Raw genomic sequence first — 22286 nt, 5'->3', positions numbered from 1 at the left:
GCACATCTGCAAGACTCACTCAGAGTTGCAGTGTCAAGTTACACACCAGAGTACTACACACTAGTTAACAGCATGCAATGCCAGGCTTCCCACTAACTGACAAAGAAACAGATAACAGATTTGGTGTCCAGTTCAAAGTGTGACATGATTTAAAAATTTTAGTTTACTTTTGTATTTTACATGAGTTATTATTTGTACAAACATGGTGCAAAGTAATTCATGATTTGTTAAAAAATGTTAGTGGCTAGCTAGTTAAAATGGGATATTGTGATTTCACAAGACTGTCTTAGAAGTGATCATTTGAAAATGTTCAATTTGAAAAATGTGCACTTAGAGAAAATATAAAAATAAAGTGTTGCATATTGATATTTATCTGTTTCTATATATATTTATTGTGAGAAATCATTAGGATGATCAGTGTTTCCACAAAGATAAATATAATTAATTATTAATAATAACAGAGTTAAAGGTAAATTGAGAAAATTGGCTACTTCTGGCAATTTATTTAAGTGTGTATCTAACTGGTAGCCCTTCGCATTAATCAGTACCCAAGAAGTAGCCCTTGATTTCAAAAAGGTTGGTGACCCCTGCTATAGACTATATAGTATATTACTTAACTTAATCTTCTTCTTCCCGGATGGGAAATAAGGCTTCGACGACTCGACGCCATTCATCTCGCTGCTGTGCTCGTCTCTGTGCCTCGCCCCATGTAAGCTTCATCTCTTTCAGCTCCCCTTCAACTGTTCTTCGCCAGGTGTTCTTTGGCCACCCTGGCTTATGTTTTCCCGGTGGTGTCCATCTTAACGCTGCCTTTGGTATCCTCTCGTTGTCCGGTTTTCGAAAATAGCTAGCTAGGCTATAGACTATATAGTATATACCGCATGTTATTTTTGTACAACAACAACTTCAGCTGTTGAACGTTATAAGGTACAAATTCAACAAGTACAACATTAGCACGGACGTATAGCCAAGTTGTGGTTAAGAAGGTGGATTTTTGTTCCTTATATTTACCAGAAACGAAGTGATCCGAACACACGACCCAGGACTTTGGGGGACTCCAGTGAAAACCGTCCTCGTTTTCCCAGTGTAAAGCTGCGAGCCATTTGTCTCGTCTCTGTGGGCTTTTATCATGCTTTAGCAGAACAAAATACAACCTTTGTTTTCCCTGTTTCCAGTTGTGGTTAGCACAACAAAAAACAGTTTTTCGGCATTTTGGAGGCAGAATGACGGGTTTAACCAGCGTAGGTCGACAGGTTAAAGAGTAATGGCAACGGTTTGTTTTCAACGCCAGTCTGGTTGCTATGGCTCGAAGAACCCGTATGTAGCTCAGTTGCCCGGATGTCGGCCCTCACCCATTGTACGGAATATGTACTTCACTGTGCAACCTACTAATAAAAGTCGCAATCAATCAATCAATCAATCAGCTGCTAGCAACTTTTAATGCAAGCTAGTGAAGCAGCTTTAATGTGGCTGCTTATAAACTGAAGAATAAAATATTAAACTACCACGCAAAGAAAACGCTAATTATAAACTGCACAGCTATAAACAATGTTTGGTTGAAGTTAATGAGCTGCTGGAGGTAAGAGCACATTCGAAATGGCGGTCGGCGGGAAAAGTAGCAAACTAAATATAACGTTGAGCCATGCTTTTGAAAATGTACCGGTATACATTTCAATCCTGGCAAATACTGACTTAATATAAATTGTTACTTACATGAGTTCGGTAAAGTGTTTTCCTTGGGCTCCGCGAAGAGGCGTGTCTAATAATAATAATAATAATAATGGATTAGATTTTATATCGCGCTTTTGTATTGTTAGATACTCAAAGCGCTCACAGAGAAGTGGGAACCCATCATTCATTCACACCTGGGCTTGTTCTTCCACAGCTGCATGCAGGTGGGCGGGTCCTGACGTTTTAGGTCTGATATAAACCTTTGAACTGAGTTTTGCTAAATCAATTTATGTTGGAAGTCCAATAAAATTAATTTTATCACATAAAAAAGTAAGTTACGACAATATTCACACTTTTTACTTATAGATAACTCAAAAACTATAAAAATAAATTGATTTATTGGAATAAATATACTTTTAAAAATAAAGTAAAATGGACAATACCACTGAAATAGTTTTTACAGTGTATGGTGAGACTATGTGTAGTGATTATCTGAGGAGTGTTACCGGGAGAGTTGAGCGAGGTGCGGAAGTCCAAGGTGGGCAAGGCAGGCTCGGAGGTCCAGGGACAGGCAGGATGTCAGGGGCAAGAGCGATGCGTCAAAGTTTTTTGCTTAAAAATGACCAAAAGCGATCAAGGCAAACTTTGGCGCCATACCACAGCCACATCTTATTGTGTAGGGAAAAATTATTGCGCAATTTATCATCGCCTATATGTGTAGTATCTGTCATTTTAACCAAAACTGTTCTGGTCAAAGTGACTAGTGTCAAGGTTGGTAAAACTGGTGGACCCAAATGCAGAAAAGACAGGCAGAATTATAGTTCAATGGTTATTATTGAAAAACACCAGAGGGAAAGGAGGGAGCTCGTAGTCCTTGGTTTTGCGGTCCAGCAGGGCAGGCTGAGGCTAGCAGGCTGAGGCTAGCAGGCTGAGGCTAGCAGGCTGAGGCTAGCAGGCTGAGGCTAGCAGGCTGAGGCTAGCAGGCTGAGGCTAGCAGGCTGAGGCAGGTACACACAGCAGGTAGGGAACTGAAGGCAGAGAAAAACAGGGATAAGACAAGGAGGCAGAAACACAAAAATAGCTGATCAGCAAGACTATCAAAAATGCGAAAATTCCAGGACAAACTGGCGAGAAGCGTTACCACATATAGAACGGTGTACGATCTGGCGGTCGCGCCGAGTGAAGTCCAAACATTTGTAGGCTGCAGGTGATGGGTTGATGGCAGGCAGGTGAGTGATTAGGGAGCTGGGATCAGCTGTGCCAGGCTGAGAGCTGGAACCAAGCCTATGCCCAAAACACGCCCACTCTCCCAAAGACACACACAAAGACAAACACATAGACACAGACAGAGACTGTGACACCTAGAAGGAGTTCGTTAAAGTACGACCCCTTTTTTTGCCGAAAAATTACTAAAAACCATCGAGGCAAAGTTTGGCGCCATACCACGCCCACATCTCATGGTATAGGAAAAAATAGTTCGCAATTTATCATCGCCTATATGTGTAATATCTGTAATTTTAACCAAAACTGTTCTGGTCAAAGTCCCTAGGAGGAGTTCGTTAAAGTACGACCCCATTTTTTTTGCCGAAAAATGACCGAAAACCATCGAGGCAAAGTTTGGCGCAATACCTCGCCCACATCTTATGGTGTAAGGAAAATTAGTTCGCAATTTATCATCGCCTATATGTGTAGTATCTGTAATTTTAACCAAAACTGTTTTGGTCAAAGTCCCTAGGACAGGGGTCTCAAACTCAATTTACCTGGGGGCCACTGGATGCAGAAACTGGGTGAGGCTGGGCCGCAAGAAAAGATTTCTTTAAAAAATCTAACATGCACTTTTTAATGAATTCACCTTCTTTGAATGGCTATGCCGCCCTAGGAACATACTTGCCAACCCTCCCGATTTTTCCGGGAGACTCCCAAATTTCAGTGCCCCTCCCGACAATCTCTCGGGGCAACCATTCTTCCGAATTTGTCCTGATTTTAACTCGGACAACAGTATTAAGGGCGTGCCGTGATGGCACTGCCTTTAACGTCCTCTACAACCTGTCGTCGCGTCCGCTTTTTCACCATACTAACAGCGTGCCGGCCCAGTCACATGTTGTATGACACACGTGAGTGACTGCAAGACATACTTGGTCAACAGCCATACAGGTCACACTGAGGGTGACCGTATAAACAACTTATCACTGTTACAAATATGCGCCACACTGTGAACCCACACCAAACAAGAATGACAAACACATTTCGGGAGAACATCCTCACCGTAACACAACATAAACACAACAGAACAAATACCTAGAACACCTTGCAGCCCTAACTTTTCCGGGCTAGAATATACACACCAGCTACCACCAAACCCCCCCCCCCAAACCCCCCCCCAACCCCGCCCACCTCAACCGACGCACGGAGGGGGGTGTGGGGGTGGGGGTGGGGGGGGGGGGGTGGTAGCTGTTGTGTATATTCTATCCCGGAAGAGTTAGGGCTGCATGGGATTCTGTGTATTTATTCTGTGTTTGTCATTCTTGTTTGGTGTGGGTTCACAGTGTGGTGCATATTTGTAACAGTGTTAAAGTTGTTTCTACGGCCACCCTCAGTGTGACCTGTGTGGTTGTTGATCAAGTATGTCTTGCAGTCACTTATGTGTGTGTACAGAAGCCAAATTCAACATGTGACTGTGCTGGCACGCTGTTTTACAGGTTGTAGAGGGCGCTAAAGGCAGTGCCATCACGGCACGCCCTTAATATTGTTGTTTGGGTGAAAATCGGCAGACATCCGAGAGAATTGTTGCCCTGAAATTCGGGAGTCTCCCGGAAAAATCGGGAGGGTTGGCAAGTATGACGCTGTCAAGCACCATTCATATAAAACTTGCGGGCCGCACTAACATTAAATTTTCATATTAAGGTGCGGGCCGCAAAATAACGTCTCGCGGGCCGCAATTGGCCCGCGGGCCACGTGTCTGAGACCCCTGCCCTAGGAGGAGTTCCTTAAAGTATGACCCCTTTTTGTGCCCAAAAATGGCCAAAAACCATCGAGACAAAGTTTGGCGCCATACCACGCCCACTTTTTATGGTTTAGGAAAACATTTATTTGTAATTTATCATCGCCTATATGTGTACTAGCAGTAATTTTAACTGAAACTGTTTTGGTAAAAGTCCCTAGAATGAGTTTGTTAAAGTATTTTTCCAAAAAATGGCCAAAAACCATTGCGGCCAAGTTTGGCACCATACCACGCCCACATCTTATGGTGTAGGGAAAATTAGTTTGCAATTTATCATCGCCTATATGTGTAGTATCTGTAATTTTAACCAAAACTGTTTTGGTCAAAGTCCCTAGGAGGAGTTCCTTAAAGTATGACCCCTTTTTGTGCCCAAAAATGGCCAAAAACCATCGAGACAAAGTTTGGCGCCATACCACGCCCACATTTTATGGTTTAGGAAAACATTTATTTGTAATTTATCATCGCCTATACAGTATGTGTGGTATCAGTAATTTTAACCAAGACTGTTATGGTCAAAGTCCCTAGGAGGAGTTAATTAAAGTACGACCCCTTTTTTTTTTGCAGAAAAATTACCAAAAACCATCAAGGCAAAGTTTGGTGCTATACCACGGCCACATCTTATGGTGTAGGAATAATTAGTTTGCAATTTATCATCGCCTATATGTGTAACATATGTAATTTTAACCGAAACTGTTTTGGTCAAAGTCTCTAGGAGGAGTTTGTTAAAGTATGACACCTTTTTTGTGCCGAAAAATGACCAAAAACCATCGAGGCAAAGTTTGGCGCCATATGCCCACATCTTATGGTGTAGGAAAAATTAGTTCGCAATTTATCATCGCCTATATGTGTAGTAGCAGTAATTTTAACTGAAACTGTTTTGGTAAAAGTCCCTACAAAGAGTTTGTTAAAGTATTTTTCAAAAAAATGGCCAAAAACCATTGCGGCCAAGTTTGGCGCCATACCACGCCCACATCTTATGGTGTAGGGAAAATTAGTTTGCAATTTATCATCACCTATATGTGTAGTATCCGTAATTGTAACCGAAACTGTTTTGGTAAAAGTCCATAGGAGAAGTTTGTTAAAGTATGACCCCTTTTTTTTGGCCTAAAAATGGAAGACGAAACCAAGATGGCCGACTTCCTGTCCATTTTCAGGAATGGGTTCTTGAGACTTTTATGTGCGTCCCGTCAGGATATACATCTCCTGTGATTTTCATGTAGTGAAGCTGGTAGGAGGGGATATTTTTTCTAATTTTAATGGTGGCACTAGGGAGCCAATTTTGATATTTCAATTTCAGGACCCCCAGAATATAAATTATATTGCAATACCTCAAAAAGGCGTCCAAACGGAGAGAAGAAAAAACACAGCAATTTACAATAGGACGCTCAGTGAGTACATTTTTTTCGCATAGTCCGCCCTCTAGTGGAGTGTATTTCTCAGAAAGAATACTTTAGTTGCAGTTCAATGACCAACCGCTGACGACGCTGTGCTGTGAAGCTGCTATTTGAGCGCTCATGGACCTTCTTCCTGCCGTCGTCTGCTGCCAGTTGCCTAGTGACTAAAAGCTCCTTTTCCTGTCTCTCCGAAGAAAACCCTCCCGACTAAGATAGCGTCGAACTTTTAACGAACACATTTCAAATGTTTTTTTATTTTCGGCTTTGCAGCTAACGTTATGGGCCTGGTAAACACGTCTCCTCCCATTAGGAATGCTGTGCAACACCCGTGTAGCCCAGCTCGGTTATGAAGACTGTTGAAGAAAGATGGATAACTATGTTTTCATCAGGGTGGTTGGGAAAGGGAGCTACGGAGAGGTGAACTTGGTGAAGCACAAGGCAGACAAAAAACAGGTGAGCGAAGTCCTTGGTTGGCATAATAAAGTTATAACTATTAAAGTTTGGTCATAAATGGACACAGATAAAGCGACAGCTAGCATGTATAGCACTTAGCCTAGCAGTGCTAAGTGGTTTGTTTACGTGTACTGAGATTGTATGACCTCAGCGTGAAGTCAACCACATATTTGCCAAATAAGCTACAACTTTGATACATTTCCCGGAAAATATTTTGTTAGTTTGTTATTATTTACAACATTCACTAAGTGAACTAATTTAAGTTTGATATAACTAGATTAAAATGCACCTCTAAACTGCTTTGTGTCAAACTACTTTACATTGAGGGCCACGTTGTGGTTATGGCTGCCCTCTGAGGGCCACTTGACTGTGAATTTGAATTCGTTTTAATACATTTGACAGAAAATTGATGGATAATTTGCTTTGAAATCATAGGTCAAGGTGACACGAATATTTTATTATTACAAAAAAATACTACAGTCGTCCCTTGTTTATTGCTGTTAATTGGTTCCCGACATCAACGCAATAAATTAATTTCCGTGAAATTGGAATCATTAATTATAAATCAAATATTTTAATAGCTAGAGCATAAAAAAGCTGCATACAACCTGTTATGAGAGCGCTCTAGACATGAAATAACACCCTTTAGTCGCCTTTACACTATTTGAATCCAGTATAGTAATGCTGCCTGAGGCTGAGCCAATCAGTGGCCATGAGACTGAACAATGCGCTCTCATGGGTTTGGTCTCTTCCAGTGGCCAATTTAGTCTATGTAGCCATTCGTATGTTTGAAAATGCTTAATTTAGGACCAAAAAAATTCAAAAACATGTGGTGACGCTGCAATATTCCAATTGCAATGTGGCGAGGGATGACTGTACAGTATGCGTGAATATGTATAATATGATCAGATAATGTTAAAGTTGAAAAAATATGCAATGTCATGGCATACATACATTTGTTCTATCAAAATGGAGAAAACGAATATATTTAGGAAGAAATAGAAAGTATTTTATTGACGCATATAATTTCCATGTTTTTGCGGGCCACATAAAATTATATGGCGAGCCAAATATGTCCCCCGTCCTTGGGTTTGACATGTTGTTTAGTTTATTTCAGTGTTTCATAACCGTAGGGCTGATGCTTACTGTTGGGCTGCGAGGGCCCTCTCGATGGCCACCAAAAATATATTTTTTCTCAGCTGACTTGTGGCATTAAGGACAATATCAAACGAAAAAAGTCTGGAGCTAAAGTCACAAAAAAGTTTCTTAAGCGCAAAAATTAGGACTAAAGTGGGGAAACTTTGATTTCATTTTCACTTAAATTTTATTAACAGTTTATCTAAGAAACATATATTATTATTATTATAATATATTAATTTAGTAAGAATGTATTTATTTTAACACTGCCTAATTGTATGTACATTTATCTTTTCATCAGTTTTCATGAGTGCCTTCTTTTGCATTATATTTGATTAGCATTTATTTTTGTAATCAGCCTGACCTAAGCCTTAATAATAATATTTGTGATTACCACAATGCTTTCATATAATTTGGCAAGATTTATTCTGTTAAACTGTATGTAGGTTAGATATAATTATTGAATATCGTTAAAATCAAGAGTATTCTTACTTTTTCGGTGTCAATATTTGATTGGGCCTCTTTGTAGTGGAAAAGTTGGGTCTCGACTCGAGATCAAAAAAAAGTTAAGAACTCCTGGTTTTTCAATAATGAAAATAATAAACACTAAATAGCAACACGGTACTGTAAAAAAAGTATTTTCAAATAATGATTTAAAAAAAAAAAAATCTGATTAATCCATCCATCCATCCATTTTCTACCGCTTGTCCCTTTCGGGGTTGCGGGGGTGCTGCAGCTTATCACACTTTTGAATTTGGATTAATCATGATTAATCACATGTTTTTACTCACTTGCATAATTTATATCAACTTAAAAAAGACCCCAATGTTTGGACGCAATTGCAATTTTATTGTCATCCAGGAACATGTTTTCAAATGTTTTACTTGAATGCATGTAATTTATTTGCTCAACACTTTAATCTAAAGTCAGGGTGTATTTTTGTATGTTAAGGAGCATGTGCGAACAAAATAAATTGCGTGATTACAAGTAATCTGCACCAAGGATGTCCAAACTTTTTGACAGGGGGGACCATTGGGCTTAAAAAATTAGACCGAGGGCCGAAAGCTGACTGCGTGCAAAGTAACTATATGTATATATAAGTACATATTGTCCAGGGTAGGCCCCAGCACCCTCCGCGACCCCAAAAGGGACAAGAGGTAGACAATCGATGGATGGACTATTATAATAATATAATGTATATATAATTAATAATTATTATAATTAGTTACTAAAAGTATGTGAACATTCGACTCCTACCTTGTTTACTTCCGTGACAACCTCCTTAAAGTTTTTTAATCAATTGGAAATATCAAGCAGTTAAATGCGGCAAACATGGATACGTGTGTAGAGATTGTTTAGCATTTTTTCCATCATCTATTGTAATGGATTTAAAAGGCTGCAATTTTTTTTTATATGCTGATTGGACGTTTTTTTTCTAACATCCACAAAGTTAAATGAGCAGGTTGTGTTATGTTTGACCATGTTTGTTGAATTTTTGTGCTGGGTGATTATTTTTTTTCCTGCACCATAACTAGGGAAGGTTGTTCGGATTGGGTCATATAAATGACTGCTGTGCATACATTCATCGGGATGTACAATTAATGGTCACTGATATGAGTTCCTTTTTCGTTTGCGACCAGATGGTGATAAAATGGCGTCTGTCAGACCACTTTGAATACGATATGAAATCACTGCTAATTGCTAATTGGACTATTGCCAGTGGGCTGTAGTTCGGACACCCTTGATTAATGTGATAATTTGTGTGATTAATCATATGAGTTAATTCATTATTTTTGACAGCCCTAATAAAAATCTATACGTAATACAAACCCCGTTTCCATATGAGTTGGGAAATTGTTAGATGTAAATATAAACGGAATACAGTGATTTGCAAATCATTTTCAACCCATATTCAGTTGAATATGCTACAAAGACAACATATTTGATGTTCAAACTGATAAACTTTTTTTTTTTTGCAAATAATCATTAACTTTAGAATTTGATGCCAGCAACACGTGACAAAAAAGTTGGGAAAGGTGGCAATAAATACTGATAAAGTTGAGGAATGCTCATCAAACACTTATTTGGAACATCCCACAGGTGAACAGGCAAATTGGGAACAGGTGGGTGCCATGATTGGGTATAAAAGTAGATTCCATGAAATGCTCAGTCTTTCACAAACAAGGATGGGGCGAGGGTCACCACTTTGTCAACAAATGCGTGAGCAAATTGTTGAACAGTTTAAGAAAAACCTTTCTCAACCAGCTATTGCAAGGAATTTAGGGATTTCACCATCTACGGTCCGTAATATCATCAAAGGGTTCAGAGAATCTGGAGAAATCACTGCACGTAAGCAGCTAAGCCCGTGACCTTCGATCCCTCAGGCTGTACTGCATCAACAAGCGACATCAGTGTGTAAAGGATATCACCACCTGGGCTCAGGAACACTTCAGAAACCCACTGTCAGTAACTACAGTTGGTCGCTACTTCTGTAAGTGCAAGTTAAAACTCTCCTATGCAAGGCGAAAACCGTTTATCAACAACACCCAGAAACGCCGTCGGCTTCGCTGGGCCTGAGCTCATCTAAGATGGACTGATACAAAGTGGAAAAGTGTTCTGTGGTCTGACGAGTCCACATTTCAAATTGTTTTTGGAAACTGTGGACGTCGTGTCCTCTGGACCAAAGAGGAAAAGAACCATCCGGATTGTTATAGGCGCAAAGTTGAAAAGCCAGCATCTGTGATGGTATATGGGTGTATTAGTGCCCAAGACAGGGGTAACTTATACATCTGTGAAGGTGCCATTAATGCTGAAAGGTACATACAGGTTTTGGAGCAACATATGTTGCCATCCAAGCAATGTTACCATGGACACCCCTGCTTATTTCAGCAAGACAATGCCAAGCCACGTGTTACATCAACGTGGCTTCATCATAAAAGAGTGCGGGTACTAGACTGGCCTGCCTGTAGTCCAGACCTGTCTCCCATTGAAAATGTGTGGTGCATTATGAAGCCTAAAATACCACAACGGAGACCCCCGGACTGTTGAACAACTTAAGCTGTACATCAAGCAAGAATGGGAAAGAATTCCACCTTTAGAAGCTTAAAAAATGTGTCTCCTCAGTTCCCAAACGTTTACTGAGTGTTGTTAAAAGGAAAGGCCATGTAACACAGTGGTGAACATGCCCTTTCCCAACTACTTTGGCACGTGTTGCAGCCATGAAATTCTAAGTTAATTATTATTTGCAAAAAAAAATTAAGTTTATGAGTTTGAACATCAAATATCTTGTCTTTGTAGTGCATTCAATTGAATATGGGTTGAAAAGGATTTGCAAATCATTGTATCCCGTTTATATTTACATTTAACACAATTTCCCAACTCATATGGAAACGGGGTTTGTATATGATAAATAATCACCTGTTAAGAAGTAATAAGTCAATAAAATTTAGGATACATGATATGAGACACTCCAGTTGTTAACATTCTGCTTTTTCCATACGCATTGTAAACATAATATGATACATTGTTTGAGTTCCTTGCACAATTCCTCAAAGTTCCCATATTCTTGTTGAATGTAATTATTTTGTTGTTAGGTCTGTGCATTATTTTAGCCATTTGTAAATGTACCGGATCTGGGAATTTCATGTACTTAAACATATGGCAAGATGACTTCTTATTCATTCTCACCAATTTCCTTCCAAGTATGTCATCAAGAAGCTCAATTTAACCACCTCGTCAAAGCGGGAACGGCGGGCCGCCGAGCAGGAGGCGCAGCTTCTGTCCCAGCTGCGACATCCCAACATCGTCACGTACAGGGAGTCCTGGGAAGGCGCTGACCTCCAGCTTTACATTGTCATGGGCTTCTGCGAAGGAGGCGACCTTTATCACAGGCTCAAGCAGCAAAAGGGAGAGCTCCTACCTGAGAGGCAGGTGGTGGAGTGGTTCGTCCAGATTGCCATGGCGCTGGAGGTAGGTTTCCCATAAGATTACTAGTCCGTGTGAAGTCAAATTATGTGAAGTCAAATTATGTTAAGTCGCTTCCGTGATCACTTTCAGTACCTGCATAAAAGGAACATTCTTCATCGGGACCTTAAAACACAGAATATCTTCTTGACAAAGACCAACATTATCAAAGTCGGGGACCTTGGCATTGCACGAGTATTGGAGAACCAGAATGATATGGCCAGCACGCTCATTGGGACCCCTTACTACATGAGTCCAGAGCTCTTCTCTAATAAACCTTATAACCACAAGGTATCTCATTTACATCCCTTTTTTTTGTTTATAAAGAGAAAAGTTTAACAATGGACATGTTTTCTTTTTCTAGTCTGATGTATGGGCTTTGGGTTGCTGTGTGTATGAAATGTCCACGCTTAAACACGCCTTCAATGCCAAGGATATGAACTCGCTGGTCTATCGCATTGTAGGAGGAAAGGTAGGTTTTAAATGTATGTGTTACACCAGGGGTCCCCAACCTTTTTTCCACAGGGACCGGTTTAATGTATGCATTATTTTCACGGACCGGCTTTTCACGTGTGGCAGATAAAAACAGCAAAAAAATTAGCTTTAAAAATCAACTCACTATAACGCTGAAGTATTGGGAGCCCTGGGCGTATTTCTTTGCGAAAAGATGGTCGCCGGCACGTTGTTGCCATATACTACATACCAGTGTTTCTTAACCATAGGCTGCGAGCGCCCCCTATAATGTAATGTATCTGTTTTTTCAGCTGTGGTCCGCATAGGCCACAGCGATACTTAGTTGTAATACACTTTTCTACCACTTGTGGCAGTAATGACAATATTAAACAAACAGAAAAAGTTTGGCGCTAATGTCTTTAGAGAAATTTCTTAAGCGCAAAAATTATATAATCCTGAACAAGTTTTTGATATGGATGAGACAGACTTATTTTGTAAACGAATTCTCTCTCGCACCTTTACAATGCAGGACGGCCAAAAGCGCAGGATTTAAGGCCCCAAAAGATCGTGCGACTGGTTATGCGTGGAAATGCTGCTGGCTTCATGATAAAACCCGGATTTATTTATAGGTCAAAAAATCCTAGAGCCCTAAAAAACGGTTTTGATCTTTGGTTTCATTGTTTAATACAGTAGTGTACTGTACTTGTTTTTTAAATCCACAAAGGTATTGTACTTTGAGAGTGTTTAAACGAGAGAAATGTGAGAAAATGTTAATGCCTGTCTGAGAAAAGTTTATAAAGTGTGTGGTTAGGGGTTTTACAATCTTAAAACATACATAAAAAAGAAAAAACATACTATACAGTACTGTAAACGAAAAAAACATAATAGATTAAAAAAAACCTGTAAACGAAAAAATATGAACATAAATGAAAAACATAGTGTTAACAAAAAAAAAAAAAAATGAACGAAAACACATAGAAAACAAAAAAATTAATTAACTTCTACTACACGGATTTCACTTAAAGCGGGTATTTTTTGGAACGTGACCCCAGCGTTAAACGAGGGGACAGTGTATTCAATTTTGTCCTCGAAATTCTACAAACAATACCCCATATGAGAATGTCAAAGACATTTTTTTTTTAGAATTTTTAGCAAATTTATAAAAAAATAGAAAACAAATAAATCCCATGTACATAAGTATTCACAGTCTTTGCCATGAAGCTCAAAAGTGAGATTAGGTGCATCCTGTTTCAACTGATAGTCCTTGATATGTTCCTGCAGCTTCATTTGAGTCCACTAGTGTTAAATTTAATTGGTTGGACATAATCTGGAAAGGCACACACCTGTCTATAAATAAGGTTCCACACTTGACAGTGCATGGCAGAGCAAAAAACAAATTCAGTCAAAGCAATTGTCTGTAGACCTCCGAGACAGGATTGTCTCGAGGCACAAATCTTGGGAAGGGTACAGGAAAATATCTGCTGTCTTGAAGGTCCTAGTGAGAACATCATCCGTACATGGAAGAAGTTTGGAACTACCAGGACTCTTCCTAGAGCTGGCAGGCCGTCTAAACTGAACGATCGAGGGAGAAGGGCCCAAGTCAGGGAGGTGACCAAGACCATGGTCACCCTGCCAGAGCTACAGCGTTCCTCTGTTGAAAGAGGAGAACCTTCCAGAAGGACAACATCTCTGCAGCAATCCACCAATCAGGCCTGTATAGTGGCCAGACGCAAGCCATTTCTTAGTAAAAAGTTTGCCAAAATGCACCAGAAAGACTCTCAGACCATGAGAAACAAAATTATCTGGTTTGATGAGACAAATAGTGAAGTCTGGTGTGAATGTTTGGAGGAAACCAGGCACCGCTCATCACCAGGCCAATACCATCACTACAGTGAAGCATGGTGGCAGCATCATGTTGTGGGAATGTTATCCAGCAGCAGGAATTGGGAAACCAGTCAGGATACAGCGAAATATGAATGCAGCAATGTACAGAGACATCTTGGATGAAAGCCCCAAGCACCCAGCCAAGATATCAAAGGAATGGCTTCATGTCAACTCTGTAAATGTTCTTGAGTGGCCCAGCCATAGCCCTGGCTTGAATCTGATTGAACATCTCTGGAGAGATCTGAAAACAACTGTGCACCGACGCTTCCCATCCAACCTGATGGAGCTTGAGAGGAGCTGCAAAGAGGAATGGGTGAAAATGACCGAAGATAGTTGTGCCAAGCTTGTGGCATCGTATTCAAAAAGACTTGAGGCTGTAATTGCTGCCAAAGGTGCATCAACCAAGTATTGAGGAAAGGCTGTCAATACTTATGTATACTTTAGTCTTTTATTGATAATACATTTGCAAATATTTCACACAAAAAAAAATACACTTTCACCTTGTCATTATGGGGTATTGTGTGGAGAATTTTGAGGACAAAAATGAATTATTCAATTTCTGAACAAGGCTGTAACATAAAATGTGGGAAAAGTGAAGCACTGTGAATACTTGCATGTTTGAAGAAGGTCCCGCATGATACGGACCCACTCCTATAATTGCATGTAGTAGGCAATCACGTGAACAGATTTGTTCTTTGTTACCTCAGCTGCCACAGATGCCAATTAAATATGACCCCCAACTGGGAGAGATGATCAAGAGCATGTTGTGCAAGAAGCCCGAGGACAGGCCCAATGTCAATTTCATCCTGCGGCAGCCGTACATCAAACGGCAAATTGCCATCTTCCTGGAAGCCACCAAAGTGTAAGTGAGCCAGACTGGGCATTAGTTTTTGGACGGACTAAAATGTGATCTTTGACTCACTTTGCTGTCATGTCTAGGGTTTACATTACTTCTACAGTATTTTGTTTGAGTGAGTAGTTTAGTTTTCAAAATGTTTGTGAGAGTCCATCCATTTTCTGCACCACTTATCCTTATTAGGGTCAAGCTGGAGCCTATATCAGCTGATTTCCACCGATAGCCTGCATCGCCAGCATGTACCCTGGACCGGTCGCCAGCCATTCAAAAGGCACACATAGATAAACAACGGCTGTGAATCTTTTGGTACCACACGATTCGATTTGATATGATTCTTGGGGGTAACGATTCGAATCTTGATTCAAAACGATTCTCAATTCAAAATCTATACTTTTTTTAATAACATCGGGTGTCAGTTCTCTGATAAACTACAAACCCCGTTTCCATATGAGTTGGGAAATTGTGTTAGATGTAAATATAAACGGAGTACAATGATTTGCAAATCCTTTTCAATCCATATTCAATTGAATGCACTACAAAGACAAGATATTTGATGTTAAAACTCATAAACTTTATTTATTTTTTGCAAATAATAATTAACTTAGAATTTCATGGCTGCAACACGTGCCAAAGTAGTTGGGAAAGGACATGTTCACCACTGTGTTACATGGCCTTTCCTTTTAACAACACTCTGTAAATGTTTGGGAACTGAGGAGACACATTTTTTAAGATTCTCAGGTGGAATTCTTTCCCATTCTTGCTTGATGTACAGCTTAAGTTGTTCAACAGTCCGGGGTCTCTCGTCAGACCACAGAACACTTTTCCACTTTGTATCAGTCCATCTTAGATGACCTCAGGCCCAGCGAAGCCGACGGCGTTTCTGGGTGTTGTTGATAAACGGTTTTCGCCTTGCATAGGAGAGTTTTAACTTGCACTTAAAGATGTAGCGACCAACTGTAGCTACTGACAGTGGGTTTCTGAAGTGTTCCTGAGCCCATGTGGTGATATCCTTTACACACTGATGTCGCTTGTTGATTCAGTACAGCCTGAGGGATCGAAGGTCACGGGCTTAGCTGCTTACGTGCAGTGATTTCTCCAGATTCTCTGAACCCTTTGATGATATTACGGACCGTAGATGGTGAAATCCCTAAATTCCTTGCAATAGCTGGTTGAGAAAGGTTTTTCTTAAACTGTTCAACAATTTGCTCACGCATTTGTTGACAAAGTGGTAACCCTCGCCCCATCCTTGTTTGTGAATGACTGAGCATTTCATGGAATCTACTTTTATACCCAATCATGGCACCCACCTGTTCCCAATTTGCTTGTTCACCTGTGGGATGTTCCAAATAAGTGTTTGATTAGCATTCCTCAACTTTATCAGTATTTATTGCCACCTTTCCCAACTTCTTTGTCACGTGTTGCTGCATCAAATTCTAAAGTTAATGATTATTTGCAAAAAAAATGTTTTTTATCAGTTTGAACATCAAATATGTTGTCTTTGTGGCATATTCAACTGAATATGGGTTGAAAATTATTTGCAAATCATTGTATTCCGTTTATATTTACATCTAACACAATTTCCCAACTCATATGGAAACGGGGTTTGTACAGTCCTCCATAAAATAGATAAACAGCTCTGATACATTTTTGTGTTACTTAAAAAAAACTCCATCCATCCATCTTCTTCCGCTTATCCGAGGTCGGGTCGCGGGGGCAGCAGCCTAAGCAGGGAAACCCAGACTTCCCTCTCCCCAGCCACTTCGTCGAGCTCCTCCCGGGGGATCCCGAGGCGTTCCCAGGCCAGCCGGGAAACATAGTCTTCCCAACGTGTCCTGGGTATTCCCCGTGGCCTCCTACCGGTCGGACGTGCCCTAAACACCTCCCTAGGGAGGCGTTCGGGCGGCATCCTGACCAGATGCCCGAACCACCTCATCTGGTAAAAAAAACTGGTTTTGTTTAATAAAATGCTACCCAAACATTTAATAAAGTCAAATACAAATAAGGCAACAAGAGAAGTATCCAACACTTCTCTCTTCTGAAGTAAATCCGTACAGCAGGTATAGATCATCTACATCAGGGATGTCAAACTCGTTTTCATTGAGGGCCACATCGCAGTTATAGCTGCCATCAGAGGGCCGCTTGTAACAGCGAATAATGTATGAATTTGCCTCCGGATTTCATAATTAATTAAAAAAAAATTTTTTTAAAGTAGACTGTCGATTTTACAGTAAAAACTTTACTTTTACAAAATGTCCCTTTTAAAATATAGTGTTTTACGGTAAATAAAAATACAGTACCACTGTTTTTTGGAGGGGTTTTTACGGAAAAAGCTGTGTTAAATTTGCATTGTTTTTTACAACATTATATTGTGAATGGAAAGGCAGTACAAGTTATTTTTTTATTCTGGCAACTTAGCTGCCAGTTTTTCTACCGTAAAAACAAATGTACCGTCTTTCTATTTACAGTAATACAACGTTAAAAACAACAACTGTAGATATTACTGTCAAAAAGTGGCAGCTCAGTCAACAGAATTTTAACGCAAAAAACCGTAGTCGTTTTTTTCAATTTACAATAATATGCTGTAAAGAACAACGTAAAATGTATTGTCATTTTTATTAATTTGATGGGTAGTTTGCTATAAAGTTAAGTATTTTTATAAATTTTTATTTAAACAAACATGTTTGGAAAGTATGATAATATACTGTAATATTTGTTGCAATAATAGATACTATTAAAGTTTAAAAGCGATGCAATTTCAAGCAGTACATATATTCTTTCTGTCAAAATGAAAAAAATAAATTCCTTTTAGTGAGAAAATATTAAGTACTTTATTGCCACATATCATTTTCAGGTGTTTGCGGGCTAGATAAAATGATGTTGCGGGCCAGATCTGGCCCCCGGGCATTGAGTTTGACACCTGTGATCTACATCAACAATATGATTTGTCTGAGTGGCTGGACAGGACAGATCCCTACCGCCCCCCCAAAAATATTTTAGATTTTCTTATAATTATTAAGAATTGTTACAAATAAGAATTGCGATTCATTCAAAACCCCCTAATAAACAACCATTCACACTGTGAGAGTCAACATGATAAATATTCACTTTTTGCACATTTATTTTTTAGGTCAACTTACATGTTTTGTTATTGTTTTTTCAGTAGATATGCAAACAATGTATTTTAAAAAGTGCTGTTTTTAATCAGATTAATTACACTTTTGAATTTGGATTCTTCCTGGTTAATCACTCGCTTGCATAATTTGAATTAACCAGAAAAAATACCCGGATATTTGGACACAAATGCAATTTTATTGTCAGTATTTTATACAGGAACATTTTTAAATGTTTTACTTGAAATCACATCATTTATTTGGTCAAAACTTGATAATAGTTTTGTCTTAAAGTCAAGTCAGGGTGTGATTTTGAGTGAAATTTGCCAGAAAGGACTTTCTAAATCCTGTCCAACCAACTGAATTTACCACAGGTGGACTCCAATTAAGCTGTAGGAACATCTCAAGGATGATCAGTTGAAACAGGATGCTCCTGAGCTCACTTTTGAGCTTCATGGCAAAGGCTGTGAATACTTATGTACATGTGATTTATTAGTTTTATATTTTTTATTATTTTGCAAAAAAATCTAAAATAAACTTTTTCACAATGTCATAATGGGGTATTGTGTGTAGAAATTTGAGGACAAAAATAAATGTATTCCATTTCGGAATAGGGCTGTAGCATGACAAAATGTGGAAAAAGCGGATACTTTCCGGGTTATATACTTTGAGTCACTACCAAGCGCTTTGACCATGACTGTTAATCTCAAAGTATTAGCTCTTCACTGGTTTGTGTTAGGATACGTGCTCTTTCTGAAATGTTCAAACAAGTCCTACACTATTTTTATGTTGTGGTCTTTCTTTGTTTTTCTTGCTCAGAAAAACTGCCAAATCGAGACAAAAAGTTGTTGGTGGCAGCAATGACATAATAAACAACAATGCAGCCAATGTGGCGCCACCTCAGCCAAGGCCTCCAAGTCTTCGGCAAGAAGCTCCTCCCAAGTTGAAACAGGTACGTGTTTGACATACAGCCTGCTTATTAATACAGTGCATGTCTACACCGACATGGTTCATTAAAAAAAACACGTTTTCCACAATGTCTGTACACATAAAAACACAATCACTCGCTGTCATGTTAATTTTGGCCATTCAGAAGCCTGAAACAGTGTGCACTGATATTAATGATAGTGTATCTCACTATATTGGTAAACCAAGTCAGCTGTAGGGCTGCAACTAACGATTATTTTGACAGTCGATTAGTCAACGACTACCTTAACGATTAGTCGACCAGTCGGATAATAAAGCATACACATATTTAATGACTCTAATCGACTTTTAAATGCAGCTTAACTTATTTCAAGGATGTGCTTACGAACAAAAAAGATGACTAGTTAAGTCATAAATATTTATTTATACTGTAACTGTGCTGCGCATTCAGCTGTTACAAAAATTACAATGATTCTGAAAATGTTTTCATATAAAAAGAAAGGAAAGGCGCAGTGCTAAAAAAAACAATTAACCTTTTTTTATGTGTTTAAAAAATGAACTGTTAAAGTAGCAACAAAGAAAACAGCAAAACACAAAATATAACTTTGTCAAAAAGAAAAGCTTTTTGTGATGTTTGAAAAGCTGCACACTAAGATATTGACTATTGGTTAACTCTTGGCAATTTTATCACTCTAATAGACTCCATCCATCCATTTTCTACCGCTTGTCCCTTTCTGGGTCGCGGGGGGTGCTGGAGCCTGTCTCAGTTGCATTCAGGCGGTAGGCGAGGTACACCCTGGACAAGTCGCCACCTCATCACAGCTCTAATAGACTCAATGTGTACAATTATATATTTGATTAATTATTAAAAGGTTGGCTATTTAATAGATTGTTTGTTTAATCTTATGATACCTCCGCATTGGTGTCTGTCTGTCTGAGGTCTGAGATAGGGACTTGTCAAGGGTGTACCCCGCCTTCCGCCCGAACGCAGCTGGGATAGGCTCCAGCACCCCCTGCGACCCCATAAGGGACAAGCGGTAGAAAATGGATGGATGTTTAGTGTTATGATACCTCCGCATTGGTGTCTGTCTGTCTGAGGTCTGAGGTGGCGACTTGTCCAGGGTGTATCCCGCCTTCCGCCCGAACGCAGCTTGAATAGGCTCCAGCAACCCCGCGGCCCCGAGAGGGACAAGCAGTAGACAATGGATGGATAGATGGATGGATGATTAATTTTATGATATGTGTTTTATGTGAAAAGACATTTAATGGGCTCATATTATTATCCTCTCGTCCTAAACTAAACAATGCTGAGACGGACTGTAGTGGATTGTCCGAAGCTTAAGCAGGCAACAAAAGTAGTTTAGTACAACAAATGTATTTACCCATTATCAGAAGTGCAGGTTGAATTGAGTTGGCCGTGCAGACAAACCACAAGTTACTCCGGAGCAAACAAGACACACACAAGCCAAAATCACTTCCGAGTTCCGGTCTTCTGCCATTTTTTATATGTCTGTTGTGCGTCATCGTTCCTTATCGAGTGCGTCAATGTCTTGTTTTGTTTTTCCTATCTGTTCCATAACAACTCGAATCCTTTAGACAGTCAACACATTCTGTAGACAGGTTGGCACGACTTAATATTCACTTTTGTCCCACAACTGGTCCATTCAATGGCACAAAAATACAAGAGTATTGAAAATGAGCGGACATTCTTAAAAGACAAGAAATATAGGTCAAAAGGTCAGAAATTCTACTACATACCCGCCTTCCAGGGTCTTAAGACCCTGGACCAAAACAATTTCTGATATAGACCACTAACTTAAATCTCTACCGCAGATAGAGGCAAAAACCTCAATGTTTTTATACGAGGCAAAAATTCCGTCTATGACCCTCCTTCAGAGCGATCGCTGTTACCAGCCTGCAGTAAAACCATCTCACAGAACACAATTAGTGGCCTACCCTTTGATTTAGTAAGGGAATAACAAATACTTTGATCATGAACATCATTGAACATAAATAGATGAATGTATATAGACTTATGACTGTAAGACATTTGCAAAAATATTTTTCCCGGCATTTGCAATGGATGTAGTTACCAATATTGTTAATTACCAATTAATTTTGAACACACAACTGAATTTCGTATGAGTCCATGTTCGATTAGTGCTCGTATAGATGGCTCGGTGGTGCCTCAGGCTGGTGGCCTGCCGACACCTCGTTGGGCTTTTGGTTGCCTTGGTGAAGAAAGAGATCCACTCAAACAGTCTGTCTCTGTCTCTTCTTGGGGTGTGGTTCAGTCCATTGGGCAGACTGTTCAGTGGCCGGTGCGTGCTGGCCGAAATTGGGGAAAACTCAGGTAGAGTTGGAGCTGTGGGGGCTTTGGGGAAGGCTGGGGCAGAGTATGGGGCGTGGGGCTTTGGTCCAGGCCCTCGTCTTGCTTCTAGGCCTCCTCGCTGCTTCGGCACTCCCGACACTTCTTTCCACAGCTGCTGGAGTCCCGGTGGACACATATTGGCTGGCAACCTTAGTCGTTCTCGTCATCACTGGCAAGGTGTTGTCTCTCCTCTCGGTTCCTTCCAGTCAGGTATCGGGTGTTGGTCCTGGATTGGCTTTGACCGTGCCCCTCTTAGCGAGTGCAAGGGAATCTGGAGTGGCTGCTTTCATCCTCAAATCTGCACAGAGGAACTGGCACACAAATTCTACATTTTGAAAACTTACCATTTTGGTCTCATGGTCTTTCCACCTTCCTAGGAAGCTGCTGGTCCTGAGAAGTGCTGATCTTGTGACTGAAGATGATAACCTGTTTTCTTAAAATAGGTGCCGTTGTTTGACCTAATCTTTTTGGGGAAACCATGTCGGGATATTAGATCATTCACAAAACATTTAATTACTGAATTGGCACCCTCCTTTGAGGTTGGGGTTGCTTTCGCCAACCACTGCAATTGTCAATCTAAATCATTACGTTCCTTTATCCTTGATCATATCGATTAAATAAAACCTCAACACGCTCAAACTTGACCCAATCCAAACTCAACTCCTCCCTCTGTCCCTCTCACAGGGACTGTGTTAGTCGTAGTAATAGTAGTAGTAATAGTAGTAGTAGTATTAGTAGTTTCAGAAACATCCAAGAAAAAGAAAAGGCAGCTGATAGTCAAGTGCAGCAAGAACAGAGGCGGAGGACAGGTCATGTTTGAGGTCACTGTTCGCTTTTGCAATAGTACTTTGATATTTTACAACACCTAGTGAATTATTGTGGCCTCAATAATTCACTAAATAGTTGTATTTAATTTAGTCTATCTATGATGGGACAATGCACAGAAACATTAAGTTCAGAAACAGATATGTTCTGTACTAGATTATATCTAAATAGCTACTTTCCATCTGTAGTCCCTGGCTACCTAAATTAAAGGGATCCACAAATCAGGCAATAAAATTATGAC

The 22286-nt window shown here is 39.9% G+C and overlaps 1 protein-coding gene across 4 annotated transcripts in view; it reads left to right on the top strand.

Annotated features, from left to right (window-relative positions):
* The first annotated feature begins 6190 nt into the window (after nt 1-6190).
* The window catches only part of nek4 (NIMA-related kinase 4), a 47944-nt gene continuing 31848 nt past the window's right edge, over nt 6191-22286 (top strand). For 2 of the 4 annotated variants that reach the window (XM_062054747.1, XM_062054746.1), the window contains exons 1-6: nt 6195-6519; nt 11359-11625; nt 11713-11910; nt 11984-12091; nt 14664-14818; nt 18742-18874. In XM_062054747.1, coding sequence (XP_061910731.1) covers nt 6433-6519; nt 11359-11625; nt 11713-11910; nt 11984-12091; nt 14664-14818; nt 18742-18874 — 948 coding nt within the window. In that variant the 5' untranslated portion in view covers nt 6195-6432. Of the gene's footprint in view, nt 6520-11358; nt 11626-11712; nt 11911-11983; nt 12092-14663; nt 14819-18741; nt 18875-22286 lie in introns of all 4 variants that reach the window. The other 2 variants (XM_062054745.1, XM_062054744.1) reach the window with 2 other exon arrangements.

Source organism: Entelurus aequoreus, linkage group LG01 (genome assembly GCF_033978785.1).
Source record: "Entelurus aequoreus isolate RoL-2023_Sb linkage group LG01, RoL_Eaeq_v1.1, whole genome shotgun sequence".
Lineage (NCBI taxonomy): Eukaryota > Metazoa > Chordata > Actinopteri > Syngnathiformes > Syngnathidae > Entelurus > Entelurus aequoreus.
Note: the sequence above shows the minus strand (reverse complement) of the source record. Positions and strands in the feature narration are given on the sequence as shown.